Genomic DNA, 18,906 nt, shown 5'->3' with positions numbered 1-18,906 from the left:
ATTTAGGGACGATGTGTAAATGAATGAATAATTTTTGTTAAGTTTATATAAATATATGAAATGTATGTTGTAATGTTCCATTTGTACAGTAGTGCTCTGTAACCCTAATTTGGCAATAGATACAGGTTAGAGGTGTTACATTTAATGGTATCAAAGCTACAGCATAGTCGGTTCTCGCACTAAAGTAGCGTGTATGAGTCTAGAAATACATGCCTTTATATAACCTGTAATAGTGTGATAACTCCTAACTATATTTGAACTATGTTTTCATATAGATAAAATGCCATCCAATCAAGCTGATTCCAATGAAATAGAAAGTAACACGCGAACCTCCGTTCATGGAGCAGCGTCTAGTGGTAATAGGCTCAAATCTGAGGGCTGGGGAGGAGAGGCTAAAGAAGTTTTCCTCCAGATGATGTCTGAATGCTTCTTCGAGTTTATTCGAATGAAATCAATGGCTTAACGACCTCCACCCCCACCTGTACCCCAATCAATCCTCGTAGTTCCTCAGGGTTTGGAACTAGTTCGGGTGAGCAAGCTTCTAGTTGATAAAATTCGTAAGTATAGGGCTTAAGAGTTTCGAGGAACAGCTGAAGATGATCCAAAGAGAGCCTAGTTTTGTTAGAAAACACGGTGAAAGTTTTCTATGAATTATCATGTACTCCTACGAAATACTTGAAATGTGTTGTTTCATTATTGAAAGATTCGGCTTATCAGTGGCGGAACACCTTAGTTGCAGTTGTGCCGAGAGATCAAGTAAACTGGGAATTCTTTTAGACTGAATTTCGAAAGAAATATGTGAGCGAGATATTTTTAGACAAGAAACGTAAAGAATTCCTTGAGTTGAAACAAGGTCGTATGCCTGTATTAGAGTATGAGAGGGAATTTGTTCGACTCAGTAAGTATGCCAAATAATGTATACCTACAGAGTTTGCTATGTGCACAAGGTTTGAAGACAAGTTAAACAAAGATATTAAAGTGTTATTCGGGATCCTTAAGATGAAAGAATTTGTAGTTCTGGTTGGCAAAGTGCATAAAGCTGAAGAACTTAGCAAAGCGAAAAGAAAAGTCGAGGAGGCTCATAACTCGGGAAAGAGCCCTATGGAAAAGTCATACCCATCACCATCGAAGAAGTTGAAAGAATATCATGGTCGTTCATCAGCTTCAGTGGATTATTCTGAGAAAGATTGAGGAAATTAGCATTCGAGCTCAAAACCTCAGGCTACGTCTACAACAAGTGTGGGCAATATCAGAAACAACAAGCTCGAATATCAGTAATGTAATAAACAACACTTTGGTGAATGCAGATTGAAAGACGGGTAATGTTCTAAATGTGGTTCATATAAAAATATCTCAAGGATTACCTTGAAAGGTCCGACAAAGAAAAGGCTCAGACTACTCGACTGAGTAATACAGCTTCGAGAAGGAGACCAGCCCGGAACACTGGTAATGCGGGTAATAGTCGTAGTGGAACGAAAGACTCTGCTGTGAGATCTGAGGCACCAGTGTCGACTAAAGCTCATGCGATCCGTGCTCGAGAGGGGGTAATAGTCGTAGTGGAACGAAAGGCTCTACTGTGAGATTTGAGGCACCAGTGTCGACTAAAGCTTATGCGATCTGTGCTCGAGAGGAAGCTTCAGCGCTAGTTGTTATCACTGGTACATTTTTTATTTTTGATACTAATGTTAATGCTTTGATTGACCCTGGGTCAATGCACTCATATATATGCACAACTTTAGTGTCAGATAAGAAAATACCTTTTGACTCTACTAAGTTTTTGGTTACTATATGCATGTTTTGGTAAGGTTTTGATGTCTTGATTATGTGCACAAGATGTTTTTAGGTATATGCTTGATATGGTGATGGAAATGGCTTTTTTTGGCAAATTCATGTCCATACGGCTTGAGACACGAGCGTGTGACTCAACCGTGTTTGACACATGGCCTGGCGACATGGCTGTGTGTCCCCTTTAGGTTCAATTGCATTCAAGTCAGAAAGTTACTTGGCCTAACACACGGCTTGACACACGGGCTTGTGGGGCTATTTCGAGAGTTACACAACATAGCACACAGGCATGTGATTTGGTCGTGTGATTTGGCCGTGTAACCCTACTTAGAGAGTTATACGGGTAAGGACAAAGGCTGAGACACAGCAGTGTGTCCCTATTTTGATTATTACATGGTCTGAGACACGGGCGTGTGTCACAGCCGTGTAAGGCACACAGCCATGTAACCCCTACAGTTAAATTTTTCTAACTTTTTCTTGAACTTTTGAAATGTTTCCAATTTAGTCTCGAATTTTTTTAATGTATTTTATGGCCTCAGAGGATCAATTTAGGGATGATGTGTATGTGAATGAATAATTTTTGTTAAGTTTATATTAATGTATGAAATAATGTAAGAGAATTGTCATCAGTTAAACTGTGGTTAGCTCAACAATTAACATAAAGGACATGGGTGAAGCTAGTTATGTTCCTCGAATTCGAATCCTTAGGGATTGAAAGAATAAAACGATAACTCTATCACAAGCTTTATACATCTATAAGGTACTGAAACATTTTGCAATGATTGATGTGAAGTTAGGCACTCAGCCGACCTCATTAGGTTTTCATTTTTCTTTAGATAACTGTCCTAAGGTAATAGAAGAAAGAGACCATATGAGTAGGGTTCCATATGCTTCGATAGTTGGAAACCTTATGTGTGCGATGCTTTCCACACATCCAGATATTTATTTTGCAGTGGGAATGGTTACTCGATATCAGACGAATCCTGGTTTCAAACATTGACAAGCTGAAAGCATATATTAAGGTATCTTAAAAGAACCAAAGACTATATGTTTATATATTCTAGGGAGAACTTTACTCCTATCAGATACACAAACTTAGACTTCCAAACCTATAAAGATGCGAGGAAATCAACATAAAAAAATATATTCATCTTAGGCCGTAGAGCCATAGTATGGAGAAGTGTAATACAAACTTGTGCTACTGACTCTACTATGGAGGCCGAGTATGTGGCTACTTCTGAAGCAACAAAGAAGCAATATGGCTTTGAAAGTTCTTAACCGATCTTGAAGTTATTCATGGTATGGAAAAAGTTATAACACTGTATTGTGATAACTATGCTGCAATAGTTAATACTAAGGAAATGAGAAGTCACAAGAGGAATAAACACATTTATCAAAAGTATCACTTGATATGAGAGGCAGTAGTCGAAGGAATTATAGATGTGGTGAAAGTAGCTTATGAAGATAACCTTTTAGATCTATTTACTAAGACTCTTGTAACTAAGAGTTTTAACAAACACGTTAAGGATTTGGGACTGTGAAATATGACACATTTACTTCACTAGAGCAAGTGGGAAATTGTTGGGAAATGTGCACATATTGTAGTAAACATGTAATTGTTTTCTATGAATTTGAACAATGAATAAATAAATTTCACATTTCACTGTTATGTATTTTGTATTTCTGGCTTTCATATTTTGCATGCATAGCGAATTTGTAACAAGCAAAAATTAGCTCATTGATTGTCTAAGTTCAAAATGATGATAAGTGGCATTGTAAGAACATTTGCATTACGAGAAAGACAACTTACTTCACTAGATAATCTAAACAAGTTTGTAATTTCGTAAAAGAATCAAAGTGATTATTTAATTCAAATACTGAGAATGATTATTATGTTGTCTATAATTCCAATTGAGGGGATGACTAGTCTTGGCTATCGGAGTAGTTGACTCTACGGGTAGAGACATAAATGTATTCATTGGCAGAATGATACATTGAACTAGACCCAAGATGAATTAATTCTGAATTCATTTTTGAATTAATTCACTTGTGACATTCATGCTATGATTTATCAAAATCCTGAGTTAGTCAATGACCATGCATATGTAACTCATGTGCTTTGATATAAGTAGAGGCTTATGCTCTAAAGATGATCGAACCAATAGCCGATATGTTGGGTACATGACTTGTGTATGGCATGGTTTTACTAGAAATAGTGAAATTCATAGCTCAATTAAAGAATTAATGATATCCTCTCATTAGCATTGTGTGGATTGATAAATACGGAATGTGGCCACGGGTTGCTTGTTCTCGAATGAGCAATTTATCACATCCATTTGTTGACAGTGATCATGTTAATCATTAAGAAGACAGATGGCGACAATGGGATAAAATAGGATTGTATTGAGTGAATGAATTTAACTCAGAGGAATCAAGGATATCATATGAGGGTAACACACACATGACGAGGTCATTGGACAAAGTAGTTGGATGAATTACTTTCGTAAAGAGTATATAATAAGTAGTTTTCAATCATGGTACTTTTTGTGGCCTAACTCCATATTAAATAATTGTGAATTATAGGAACGATGCTTCTGGACATAATTGCAATTACTAGAACCTAATTGTATATGTCCGATTGGTGCCTCCGCTAGCTCAACAAAGGCTTAATCGGACTCCATTTGAATTAGAAGTAAATTCTACGACTTTGGAAATAATTTAACTGAGTCGATTTATTCGATGTGGAATTAAGTTGGACGGTCGTAAGAATTGTTCAACCAGAGAATTTGATTAAAGAATTTTCTTGAAAAATTAATTTAGAAAATCTAAGTGATTTTTGGGAAAATTAATTTTGAACAAGTAAAATTAAATCAATCAAATTAATTAGAATTAATATGATATTTTTGAAAAATTAATTTTTCAAGTCAGACAATTGGCCCAATGGGTAATTGAACTTGAATATTAGACCTGAGATCATAATTGGGCTTAGGATCCCAAAACCGAGACTAAGACCTAAAAACTAGTCGAACCAGGTCTGGTATGTGAAACTAAGTTGATATCCAACTGGTGGTTGGATCGGACCTATCGGACTGTTAGTGGTCCGTACGGAACCGATAGAAACCAAACCAGCTCAGGTGCCGACGGTTACGACGACAGCATTCCGATGGCCAAAAAATGGTTAGCGGCAGTGGTTCTTCGGTGGTTAAGCAATGGAAGAATTACACTCCTATTGAGACTCTACCAAAGAATTTGATTTTTGATTAACTATTTAAAAAATAATATTATTTTAATAGATTTAATATTAAATTTCATTTGATACTTATCTTAATAATATTTTATTAATTTAATATCAAAGTGATTATCTTAATATTAAATTTAATTTAATATTTATCTTGTAGATAAATATTCTATTAATTAAGATTTAATATTAAAATTAATATTAAAGTGATTAAGTTTAATTATAGTTGAACTCTCTAAACCCTCCTTATATAAAGATAGTCTTGGGTTATTATTTACACACACTTGAATTCAATAGAAAGTTGTAGAGAGAAAATTCTCTAAAGAAATTATTTTAGAAAATTTCTAGAGTATTTTTCTTATTTATAACTTAGCCCAAAAGTTTAGAGAAATTACGAAATTACTGCACTAGTAATTTTTGTAATTTTTTTATTCGAAGCGAGCCCACACTCGGCAGACGTGAGCTTAAGGATAATAGAGAAGACTACTAGGTTGAAGCGTTCATCCTAGACGAATCAAAATTGTACAATTTTGATTGAGTGTTTATTACTTTAGATATCACAACCAAATTCTTATTTTGGATTTTTTTTAAAACTCTGGTTTTTTCCTAAATTTATTTTCCGTTGTGTTTTCCAAACCCAATTGCGATCGATTTTCCAAACTCTGGTTAAACCTCTGACACAGGTTGTGGTATAGGCCTTTTCTCTTCTTCGCCTTCATCCGTAGTTGATTGCGATTAGTTGCTTCTTGGTTGCCATCGTGCATCCTCCGATCTAGGAGTAGGTGGTTGGGGAGATGATTCGCCTTGATAGAACAATGATCCTGGAGGTGTTTGCATCACCATCAGTGTAGGGGTATAACTATATTGTGTTTCGTACATTGGTGACATAACAATTGGACTCTTGGTCGGTGGTCGAAACATGGATGGCCTATACGTCGTCATCGGCATCATCGTCGCCAGAATTATGGATGGCATCGACGTGTAATATACTAGGGACCAAGGTTTGAAAACAAAACCTGACATCAAAGTAAAAGTAGAAAAATGTGGTTGAATATATGGTGCTTGTGTGAAAATGACGGTGTTCGTATACGAATCAGAATAGGACTACACATACTGATCAGGGGTGGTGTGGGCACCGATGTCGGCTCTTGAGTAGGTGCAACCGATGGACCTGCCTCGCCAAACCTTGGATGTGTTGACGGTCGTCGTGGCCTCCTCGTATGCGTTTGCCAACTCCTATATTCTTCGCTCAACAAGCATGGCTTGCCAAAAAGCCTAAATCAAGGCATGTAATCCAAACTGCAAGCTAACTCTAGAGCGATAATAGCATTGCGATGAGGTAGAAACTCATATCGATTATTCCACATGTGTTTATATATTAATGTGGAATCTAATTCAATTCTCATCCGACCTCCCCCACAAGTTGATAGGATGCAGATGATCGAGGTCCTAAGGTACCACTAGAATCGATTGTCTGAACCCGATTTGCTGCAACACCCTATCCGACTCATGCATATACACAATAGCGTACACTACCAATGGCACATTTACATGTCAAATGTTGGGATTCACCAGGATTTCGGATGGGATGCATTATCGAATTGTCAGATCCTTGTATGGTGTCCATTTAAACTATATTAAAATAATAAAAAAATTAGTTATATATATACTATTAAATATCAAATCAAATACATTAATATTATATAATTCAAATTTAAAAAAATACTTACCTTTGCTTCAGACCGTTGGTCTAACAGAAGTCGTATATCTCATAGCTCTTTCGATATTCTCATGTAACTTGACCCATTATTCCACCTATTGAAATAATTTGTTAATAGAATAATTTAAACATTAGATTATTTTATTGCAATAAATAAATTATGTAATGAATTTGTAAAGGTAGTTTGCTTCAAGACAAAAATGGCAGCTGATAACGCGCCAATGACTGCAATAGTAGCATACAACCACCAATTTTAATTTTTCGTGGTTGCGTCGCTCGACACATCTCTTGGTACAAGGTCGCCAACACGGTGGACCCCCAACTAAGTTGGAGGAGCGAGTAGATTACGAATATTGACGAGTTTCAACAACCACCTTAAATGGACGAAATTTCGTGACTTATCCGGCATTATGATACCCTCTATTAACATAAGGATGTAATCCTGAACGTGTTGTTCTCTTTCGACTTCAATTGAATCCTCATCAAGCTTACTGAAATTTCTTCTTAACCAAGCCATTGCTATCCGACCTCCAAAAATTGTCTCTGAAACCAACCCCAAAAGTTCATCGCATACCATTTTCCAATTGGTTGTGTGAACAGTCCCAGTCACTGCAAACCCATCCACTAGTAACCTAAGTTGTAATTGCATATCTTCCAAAGTGATAGTACACTCGCCACATGGAAGATGGAAAATGTGCATCTTCGATCTCCACCTTTCCATTAACGCGCTTACGAGTGTTGGGTCCAACTTACACCCCTTACCTATAAGGGCCACGTGCGAAAAATCGACTTCTCTCAAGTACGGTTTGATCAAGGGTGATGGAGGAGCGAGTAGATTACGAATGTTGGCTTGCAAAATTCAATCTCTGCCTATTTAAGGAAAAAATATACAAAATAATAAATTCAAATATAAAAAAATATATAAAAATTATGCCACATTAAAATATAATAAGAAATATTATTACCATTTGCAATTGATTGACGAAAATTTAGTTCTTATCGTGACGAATTAGAGAATTTGCCATTGATAATTTCGAAAAAAACTGAATAATTTGTATTAGAAGAATAATTTAAGAAAATGTTAAGATAATTTAAATAAAAAAATAAAATTGAGAGAGGTAAAAAAATTAGTGAATTTAAGTGGGTATTGAGAATGTGAGAGAGAGTTGAGATTGAATTGGAAAAAATGAAATGGGAGAGGGTTATAGGAAAATAAAATTTGACTGTTTGGGGGTGTCTAACGAGTAATTAAATAACTATTATTTTTTACTGTTGGGGGAAAAACACTTCCAACTGAAAGCATTTTCAAGTGACTTAGCAGAAAGTGATTCTAACTGAAAGCGTTTTCCATGCAATATGTTAAAAATGCTTCCAAGTGACTTAGTAGAAAGCGATTCTAGCTGGAAGCGTTTTCAATGCAACATGTTGAAAACGCTTCCAAGTTTCCCTGCAAATTGGAAGTGATTTCCAAAAAATAGCTTATTCCCATAATTTTTTTAAAAAAATTGATCTATCCACGTAAATTTTTTTTGGCATTTATTGATAAATTAATATTTTAATTGACCGAAGTTAAAATAATTTTCCCAAGATTCAAAAAGAAATTATATTTAAAAAAAAAGTGGAGGAGATTGTTTTACAATGGTAAAATGGGCATTGTATATAATTTCCCTCCTGGCCTCCATTAAGACCTTTTCCTTCCTCGTCTCATCCACCATTTTTCTGCTTTTTCTTCTTTCAAAGGGATTCCTTCAGGTAAATCTCAAAAATCAAGTTTCCCTTTTTTAAACTTATTTAATCATATATAAGATTTCACTTCTCTGTATATATTTTGTAAAATATATTTTTAGATCTGTTTCTTTTTCTTTTTCTTTTTCTTCCTATTTTTTTGCTGTTAAAGAACAATTCTGTTTTTAAGTCAAATTTCAAAGTGTCTATTCAATATTTATGATGAGTTTTTAGCTGTAACACTTGAATTTCCCTTCTGGGTATTTCATTCTTATTTGTTACGTCTTAATTAATCCCTGATATTTCGGATCTTCTTTTTAACTCTCTGAATCTGATATATATAAATGTAAATTATAATATTTTTTACGCAGACATATAAATCCTAAATTTATTACAGTTTTACCTCCACAGCAACCCGTGATCACTGATTTTAAGGTCTGGGCCTAGATCTGTGTTTCTATTTATGTTTTCCTTTTTGGGTTTGACCTTTTTTTTTGGGATTCTGTGAAAATGAAGGAAACTAAAGGGGGAAAAATATAAATTGTCTGTTTCTATGTCTTAATTGAATCATTTTTCTTAGATCTGGTTGTTGACTTCTTTTTTGTAATTAATTATTTGAATGTTAGATTTTTGAGGAAGATGAATCACTACAATCTTCAGCAGAATCCCATTGCCGTTTCCGCTTATGAGGAGATGGGAGGGTTTATCTCTTCAATATCGGAGCATCATAGGGCCGGCCCCGTTGTTTGCCCTAAGCCTCGGCGAATTGGGGTTCTCACCAATAACCCTATCAAGCCTTTTAGATTGCATATGAGGTATTATTTTTCTTTTCTCTGTCCTTTGGGTTTTTCCCCCTTTTCTCTAATTGGAATTTTGGTTGATTTGATTTGCTTGCTTTTATTAATTTTGATTTTTGGGTTTCAATTCCAGTCACCAAGCCGATGTAAGTGAATCGAAAGCCAGTGCAGAACTTCTAGATATCATCCTCAACAAGGTAATCACTGAATCTCAAGTATTTTAAAGAAGTGAAAATACTAATGTTATATACATATTGCTTTTTGATAGTTGCTATGGTTCTTAAAAGTATTTGCGTCTTGCACTTCTATCCGAATAAACGACTATATGAAAATGCTTCTAAAAGTCGGATATATTTTTACTTCCAATTTGGAGTAATATAGGATGTTTGCATTTCTGAGGTTTGAGTTATGTGTGTTAATGTTTTTGTTTCTAGGATGGACTTGTTTTATCGTGTTGTTTTGTTTCGGTTTTTGTAGGGTGATTTATGGGCAGAGCAATCTGCAGCACAGGTAGCATCTTCACCCCCATTTTTTTGTGGTTCGCCCCCAAGTAGGGCCACGAACCCAGTTGTGCAAGATGCTCGATTTGGTGACGAAAGAGTTGCAGCCCTTTCAGCATCGCAAAGTCCATCTCCGTCGCCATCGGCACATAAAGGGGGATGTGTTAGGATGTCGTTTGGGCTAAAACCAGCGGCAATTAGAGTAGAAGGATTTGATTGCCTTAACAGGGATAGCCAAAATTCCAGAATCCCTGCTATGGCTTAGATCTACAGTGTACATAGAAGGCCACCGTCCGGGAGGACAAAGTAGGGATGAATTAGGGAAATATGGATTATTTTTGGGGAGAAAGAGATTAACTTGTGTGTACTAGTGTATATATGATGTGGTTTTTGGTCTGGTAAAATCTATTTGATTGCTGGGATGGAAGGGAAGGCAATGTGAAAGGATTGAATTTTCAGGGGATTGAGCAAATGATGATGAATCGTAATATAAATGATTTGATATTTTGATTTTGTAAATCACCATGGAGAAGAGCAAGGGAAATTGTGTATAGATCCTATTGGTAATTGAATTTTGTTCTGTAATTTATGATTCAATAATTGTCAAATTTTCTTCCTATGACGTATTGAGCATCATATTTATGTTTTATCATATGATAGCAACCGACATGGTTCCTGATGATGGTCATTGCATGCACATCCCCTCTGTAATTCCCACTGGGAGAGCAATTCCCATTTGCTTCATGACTGGTTTTGACCTTAGCAGCTACACAAGAACCCATTGCAAAACCTTCCGAATCCCTTATAGCAGCAGCTATGATTGAACATGATTTTTTGTCACTTTTTAGTTTAATTATACTTTTGAAATTTAGTGCTTTTTTTTTAAATTACTCATTCTATTTTTTAAAATTTAATAATTAAAATTCAGTTAATAAGGCGGTTAAGGAATTTCATTAAATTAGATAACATGCCATTTTTAAAATGAAAATGGTTCATTTGGCTGGTTGAAAGAAGCGTAGAAATCATGTAAGCAAAATAAATAAATAAATAAATAATAAACTTTTAATCTCTTTCGTTGAAAGAGTCTGAAGAAACTTATCATCTTTAATTTAGAATCGAAACCTTATAACTCCACATTTAATGTTTTTTTTGCTTATTTATGTTTGCAATATTAGATACATGAGTATTTTTAAAATGTTATATATCTCACATTCTTTTAATGATATTTTTAATTGATTTTCAATTATTAAATTCCTAGAATTAATATTTGTTAGAGATTGACTTGTATAAATATCGAAATAGAAAAGTTATAGAAGATCGAACACATAAATATTTACGTGGAAAACCCTCATTTAACAGGATAAAAATCACGGGCAAAGGAGGCTTCGACTTTTTACTAGATGAGTAAACAAACGAGGGTATAAGATGAAGAAAATAAACTTAAATGTATTAATGTACATACCCAAACCTTGAAAACAAAGTCTTAACTTGAGAACTAAATTCTCTCCATAGTTACTACGAAAACTCTCACTAAAACTCATTTGCAACTCATATTGTCGTCCCCAAAAGAAAAGCTCTATAGTACTACATCTTTAATTGCCTTTCTAAAATAGGGATACAATGACCCCTTTAAATAGACTAAGTTTAAAAGGTTGAAACGACTAAAATATCCCAGAAGTAATTAAATTTCGACTAGGAAAAGATAACAGAGTTTAATTAAGAGAAGAAACTCGGTGTTTGTGGGAAACATGTCGCCATGTCACAACATCATCATTTGCGTCGTCATGAAGTCGTTCATCGTCACAACGTTTGGAAGCTTCTCATCGTGACGTCGTCAGCTGACTTTGGTAAGTGCCTACAAATTATCCAATAAATACGAGACACACCCTACAAATCTTCACCTTGACTCGTATTTACCGTACCTTCTTCTCCAGGTCCCGCCACAAGCAGAACTTGATCTTTGCAGAATGTCAACCAAGCCCAAACCGTTCTCGAACTTGGAAACCGAAAGACTCCTAGTCTTCAAATCAAGGTTGTATAATGCAACCAATGCCAATGATACCTGAACGGATGTGTGCTTCACAACAATAGAGAAAGCATTGAGGAAATCAACTCCCTCCACTTGATTGTCACCCTTTGCGACCAACCTTGCTTTAAACACTTTACTTTATCCGAAACTGTTACAATATGAAATCTATGATTTCATTGAACTTTTCAATATCAAAATCGTTGTCATTATACTTGAACGGGTCGATTGCAAAAACATAACCTAGCTCTGATACTAGTTTGTTGAGGATCGACCCATATAAGCAACGAACAAGAAAATAGAGAAGATCAAACATACAAATATTTACGTGGAAAACCCTCAGTTAAGAGGATAAAAAGGACAGGGGCAAATGAGACTTCAACTTTTCACTAGATGAGTAAACATACGAGAGTACAAGATAAAGAAAATAATCCTAAAAGAGCAAAACTCAAAAACCTAAATACAAAGCTCTTTCCAAAACTCTCCCCAAAACTCTTCATCAAATCTCACATAAGAGATATTCTATATTAACTCTCTAAAATAAGGTTACAAAAACCATTTAAATAGGCTAATATTAAAGTCATAATATTACTAAAATATCCCTAGAGTAATTAGAGTTCGACTGGGAAAAGATAACATAGTTTAATTAGGAAAAGAAATTCGATGTTTGTGGGAAACACGTTGTCACATCGCAACGTCCTCATTTACGTCATCATAATGTCGTCCGTCATCGCAACTTCGAGAAGCTTCTCGTCGTGACATTGCTGGCTGACTTTGGTAAGTGTCTGCAAACTATCCGATAAATGCGAGGCACACCCCACAATACTTATTATATAAAAAAGTCACTTGAAAATAATTCAATAAACAATTGAGTTCTCAATCAAAAGCAACACTCAATTGAGTCCTTAATCAAACTTAAGCACTCAATTAATCATTCAAATCAACACTTTCTGTGGAAGCCCCTACACAACATTAACTCCCCCATGTGGCACAATAGAGTTGTGCCACGTAGCGAAATTTGGTAATTTAATTTTTTATAAAAAATCATAAAAAAATATTTTTAAAAATCTAAATTTTTTGAAACTTTTAAAAATATACAATTTATAAAAATTATTAAAAAAATGTTTTTTTTATAAAATCATTAAAAAGCATAAAAAATTCTAAAATATCTAATTTTTTAAATTTTTTTAAAATTTTTAAAATTTTTAAATTTTATTTTCTAAATGATTTCTATTATTTTTAATATTTTAATATTTCCATTTTTTATAATTTTTAAAAATTATATTTACAATTTTTTATGATTTTTTTATAATTTTTCTAAATTCTATTTTTCTAAATTTTTTTCTAAAATTTCAAAAAAAATTATGCTTTTTAATGAATTCTATTTTTATAATTTTTAATAATTTTTTTAAAGTCTATTTTTTCTTTTAATGTTCTAAAATTTTAAATGCCTTTTTTATTTTTTTAAATTTTTTATTATTTTTAAAATAAATATAATAAAAATTACCAAATTTCGTTACGTGGCACAACCCTGGCATAACACGTGATGAAGTCATTGACAAGTTAACGATGTTAAAAGATGAGAATTTAATTAATTGCTTAAATTCGATTGAGGATTCAATTGAGTAGTTAAATTTAATTAAAAACTCAATTGAGTATTATCCTATTTGAGAACTCAATTAATTATTGAAATATTTTTCAATGGAATTTTTAATATAATAAATATAAAATTAAAAGTAGGATTAAAATTTAAGCGAGCGAACGAGATCAATAAAGAAAGGGGAGGCAAAGGCAGGGTGGTTGGGAGATAGTAATGGAATGGTTGAAGCAGCTAAGAGTCGGGACATTGGTAGCTTCACATTTGGATAACTCTTTTTCATATTATTTTGGAAGCTGATGTGGCTGTGGTGTGATGTTCTAAATATAATCAACTCAATTCACTGTCCACCGTTAACTTTTATGTTTGGTTTAGTGGTTAAAAGATATTGATTTATATAATTTTTTAGATTTAAAGAATTGGGTAAATTTTTATTTAGATAACACTCTTTGAACGGAGGGTGTGCATATATAGTAGACCTGTCCATGCCCGGCCCGGCCCAATGCCCCGCTCGAAATATGGGCTTGAGTAAAAAAATAAGGCCCGTTTAAAAAACGGGTAAGGTCTCGGGCATCACTTTTTTGGTCCCGGCCCGGCTCGACCCGGCCCGAATATAATAAATATATATTTTTTATTTTTATTTTTTAATTTTAAAATACTTTTAAAATTTTTTTATTTTTTATTTTTAAAATAATTTTTTAATGTTTATTAAAAATGGGCCGGGCCGAGCCGGGCTCGGACTTATGATATTTTTCTCAGGCCGGGCCTGGGCAAAATTTCATGTCCATATTTCGGGCCGGGCCCGAGCCTAAGAGGCGGGCCAAAAATTTTTCCGGGCCCGGCCCGGCCCATGGACAGATCTAATATATAGTGTGAGTATCCTTTTTGCAATAGTTTATAATATTGGTAGTAATAATATTTTATTATGTAAAAAAATTATAATTATTTATCAAATAATTGTATTGTAAAGATAAAATTTTTATATATAAAATTATCTAATAAAATTATAATTTTATGTAAAGTTATATTATAAAACAATATAATCTTATAAAAGGGTGTTTCATTAAAATATATATCCTTATGAAAGGATATATCACCTATTGGATGTTTATATAAATGGATTTTTATTAATATTTTTATTATTTTACTTGAAGTGCTGATGTAATTTAAAAATATTTTAAAGTTTTAAGAAAAATGTTTTACATGTTTTAAACCATTATTTTATTTCTTATTTTAGTATTTAATTTTTCTAACATATTCCTTCCACGTGTGTATCAACCTAACTGTATAGAGTATATATATAAGAAAAACAAAAACAAAAACAAAAACTCGCTCAGCACTACCTTGATCGATCTATTATACAGCCACACCCCATAAGTAGCTTTCGACAGTTTTGACTCTTACAAGTTCGTGAAAGCATAATTTAGGAGAGATTTATATAAATAGATAGAAATCTGGACATTACATATATAATAATAATAATAGTATTATATATTATTATATATAATAATAATGGTAATTACATGTTATTATTTATTATTTTAATAGGTTAGTTTAAATTAAAAGTGATTTAATTTGGTTACGGTTTATTGGGTTTTAATTATTAAAAAAAATATGGGTCAAATATGTGTAGATACTCTAGTAATTAATTTTTAATTGATGATGAGTTGATTAGAAATTAGGGCTAATGTGTCAAAGTTATATATATATATATTATGGTTATGGTTTCCAAATTACATACAATGTAACATTTCTAATATCCCATCTTTAGAAAAGGGAGAACCATATTCTCTAGATTATTTGTGTGCTAATTTGGAAGACCAAAACCCCAAGTTTCGTAGATTTCAAGAAATCGATGAATTCAGCTATGCTTCCGCATCTAGTTTTGTTCTTGATTTATTCTTATGATTTGACATGACAGATCCTGGTTTATAGTTCTAATTTTATATTAGATATTATTTACGGTTCTAACAAGTGGCATTAGAGCTTGTCATGTTGAATAATAGGGAATGAATTGATTCTTTATTATTTTTGGATTGATTCATTTTTCTTTTTTAAATTTATGGATTTGATATTTTAATTATATACTATGTTAAATCTTTGAGATTCTTAATAAAATTTTTGGGTTTTGATTCTTTAAATAAAGTTTAGGGTTTTATAAATATAATCTAGTTTAATATTTGCGTATGTTATTCGAAAGATGAAGGTTTATTTATTTATTTATAATCAATTGATAAAAATAGATTTGTGAGATTTCTTTCTCTTCTTTTCGCACACTTATTTTATAAATTTTGGTTAAAGTTATTATTAGATTAAAGTTACAGACTTACAACTTTTTGCAATTGAAGAATTTCAATTGGGTTATATAATTGGTTTTGAATAGTAATTCACTTGATAATCGAATAAATAAATGTTGTTAAGATATTTTTTTCTGCACTATTTATTTTAAATTTTCTATTTGTGGTTAAATGTATATGGAATTATCATCTTTTGTCTTTATTCATGATGAATTATATTCACGATTGAATTCAATTCATATATACGAATGATTACTTGGTTTCTGTTATAGTTATTTTATATAAGTTTCTTATGGAACCCGACTAAAATTACAATATTTGGGTTTTTTTTATGGTGGCTATAAATTTTTATAAGTAGTTGCGCATATGAAGGCCTTTATATAATTTGGGATTGTTTTTATATTTGGTGGTTATGGATTTTTTTAAGTGTTTGTGCGTATAAATAAGTTTTATATATAAATTTGAGTTTACATAAAATATGTAAGGCAAGCCAGTATTATTTTTCTATTATTATATTGTATATATATTATGCATATCAATGATTTTCAGGATTAATACATGATTATAGTTTGCGTGGATAGGTGTTTATAACCATTATTCAATAAGATACATTTTATAGTTTAATTGGTGACATTAAGTTTTGATGGATATCGTTGACGTTGTTAATTTTTTTTTCTGTTATGGTTATATATTCAATTTGACAGGTGTTTGATGCAAATTCATGTAAACTATGTACATGTTTAAATAATTTGGTTTTAAGGTTGGTTCTACAACATTAGATTTTGGCATTTTATGGTTCCAAATATTTAGTTAAATTATGTTGATATGGTCTACAATATGAACTATGAGATATATTAACTATTATGATTTTATTTTTTGAGATTTATTAGCTTGAATGTATTTTTCAAGTATTCATGCAAATCTCTGTTTAATCATTAATACAATTTTAGATTTACATTATATATGCATGATAAGTTTTTTCTATCTGATTTTGAATACACGTATATGCGTGAATTGCTTTGGTGTTTTTGTTTATACCAAAAGAGAGTCACATTCTTTAGATTACTTATATGCTAATTTGGAAGATCAAAACTCCAAGATCCGTAGATTTCAAGAAATCGGTAAATTTAAGTATGCTCCCGCATCTAATTTTTTTCTTGATTTATATTCTTGATAATTAGACATGACAGATCCTAATTTACAATTTTAATTTATATTAGATATTATTTACGGTTCTAACATAAATACCACGGAATATTTTGCAAATAACATAAAATTCTTATATTTTTACCCAACACAAATTTAACATCTTTTTTCATTCGAATTTAACACTATATTTTATATGAGTGAAAAAATTGGGATTTATATAAATATACAATATTATGAGTTATAAAAGTATAAAAAGAAAACAAATGCAATTATTGGTAGGTCTACGTTTATGGTCCCGAAAATAAATTTATAGGAGCCTTAAAAACTTCTCATGTACCACTTGGGAAACCATTAGTGTAAATGTGACGCCACTCATTTTCTTACAACTATTATTTTATTTTTTCTCAGTATTCCATTGGATGGATTTATTCTGGTTGGTTTTTCTCAAATATTTAAGATATTTCAGTAACCTGCGAAATATATATATATTTTCAAATTTGATATATTTTTTTTGTACTTACAAGAGATAATTTAGTAATATTTTTTAAAAGCGCTTTGGGTTAAAAAGTATTTTTGAGTTAAAGTTTAAATTTCCTCTTACTTTTGGTAAAGAAAGTACTTTTTTAAAATATATTTTATCTCAAAAATACATTTTATCTTAAAAAATACTTCTAAGAAGTAATACTAAACAGGCCGTAAGATATAAATAAAAAATTTTAATGATTGAGAATGTTTTAGTGTGTATTTTAAAATTTTAGATAATTACTATCCAATTTAACAGAATAAATACTTTAATTTCTTTTTTTTTAAAACATATCTTAAAATTTAAAAAAAAAACAATGACTTTTATCGTTCTTTTCTTTATCTTTTACGTATTGCTTCTCTAATCTTAACATTTTTAGGCTACACATGGTAGAGAAACAATTATGAATTTTGTTAACATCAGTTATAATGTTAGTTGCGACTTAAGGAAAGGCCAAAAGTCGACAAAATATTATAATTTACTTAACATGTATATATTTATATATTTTTAAGTAAATTACAATATTGAAAAAAATTGAATGAAGTGAAAAATTTTAAAGAATCTTTATGTAATATGCCTACCTCATTTAAAAGAGATTGATTTAAGAAAATCTCTTTTATTATATTTTATAATAAGTTATTTAATTGAAATGAGATTTCCCATATTCATTTTGATCACATTACCATTTTAAAAATTACCATAATGCCTATTTAAATGTATTTTCGATTTTTTTAGAGGAGTTGAGAGAGTATTTATTCTGTTTATATTAGAAATCTATCTGAGTGTAAATTCTTTGTAAGTAATATATTTTTATCGATTAGTTTATAACTAAGCTTTTTTTTTAAAAAAAATTTAATGAGAGTGAGTTGAATTTAAATTATATTTTAATGTTTAAGTAAGACCTTATAAATGGAAAATTTTTTTGAACCGTGCGAACAAATTTTTAATGTCAATTTTTGAGCAAAACCTTATAGATGGTGAAATTTTTTGAATTACGTTAGTGTCATTTTTTATATTTTCTACTCCTAATTACTTATTCGAATTGCAATTTAACCAATATTTAAACTAATATCTGATAGGCAAAATTTTTTTTCTAGAATTGCATTTTTAGAGCTCTATTCCAATTATTGACGCACTTCGACTGAGAGGGAGAGGGAGACAATTCTTATCTGAATTTCTCTATCTTTTGGTTCCTCCACAAATGTAGCTATCCTTAATATTAGGGTTTTTTTTTATATAAAAAAGAGAATGGAAATTATAGTCCACTAATTAATCACAAATTAGAAAACAAAAAATCCTAACCCTTTGAGTTACAATTTTTGTAATGAAATTGAGTTTAAGAACATAGAGCTACTAGTATTATTCAATATTATAATTAATAAGCATTATTATGGTTTTCCTTTTCCATGTTGGGTTAAAAACTAATAAAGAAAATCATAATTATTATTTTTAAAATAATAATAAATTCAATACTTTTTTAGTATTTTAGTTTTATTTTATTTTTTTGGATATTTTACCGTCAACCTTGAAAATTAGTTAAATTGCTTTT

General features: G+C 31.6%; 1 protein-coding gene across 2 annotated transcripts; it reads left to right on the top strand.

Annotated features, from left to right (window-relative positions):
- The first annotated feature begins 8,359 nt into the window (after positions 1 to 8,359).
- LOC107954795 (uncharacterized) lies at positions 8,360 to 10,384 on the top strand. Of its 2 annotated transcripts, XM_041097740.1 has the most exons (5): positions 8,379 to 8,495; positions 8,840 to 8,903; positions 9,095 to 9,283; positions 9,399 to 9,462; positions 9,743 to 10,384. In XM_041097740.1, exons 3-5 carry the CDS (start codon positions 9,108 to 9,110, stop codon positions 10,028 to 10,030), a joined length of 528 nt encoding a protein of 175 aa, XP_040953674.1. In that variant the 5' UTR covers positions 8,379 to 8,495; positions 8,840 to 8,903; positions 9,095 to 9,107; the 3' UTR covers positions 10,031 to 10,384. The 2 variants fall into 2 exon arrangements, with proteins under 2 accessions (XP_016745956.1, XP_040953674.1); XM_016890467.2 differs by lacking the exon at positions 8,840 to 8,903 and having other exon boundaries at positions 8,360 to 8,495.
- Positions 10,385 to 18,906: the final 8,522 nt, after the last annotated feature.

Source organism: Gossypium hirsutum, chromosome D07 (genome assembly GCF_007990345.1).
Source record: "Gossypium hirsutum isolate 1008001.06 chromosome D07, Gossypium_hirsutum_v2.1, whole genome shotgun sequence".
NCBI classification, from domain to species: Eukaryota; Viridiplantae; Streptophyta; class Magnoliopsida; order Malvales; family Malvaceae; genus Gossypium; species Gossypium hirsutum.
Note: the sequence above shows the minus strand (reverse complement) of the source record. Positions and strands in the feature narration are given on the sequence as shown.

Excerpts from the sequence above, each read along its gene's own strand:
- LOC107954795 (XM_016890467.2), top strand. The coding sequence starts at position 9,108 with ATGAATCACTACAATCTTCAGCAGAATCCCATTGCCGTTTCCGCTTAT. Across the intron at positions 9,284-9,398 it reads CCTTTTAGATTGCATATGAG|TCACCAAGCCGATGTAAGTG; the intron begins GTATTATTTTTC and ends TTTCAATTCCAG. Across the intron at positions 9,463-9,742 it reads TAGATATCATCCTCAACAAG|GGTGATTTATGGGCAGAGCA; the intron begins GTAATCACTGAA and ends CGGTTTTTGTAG.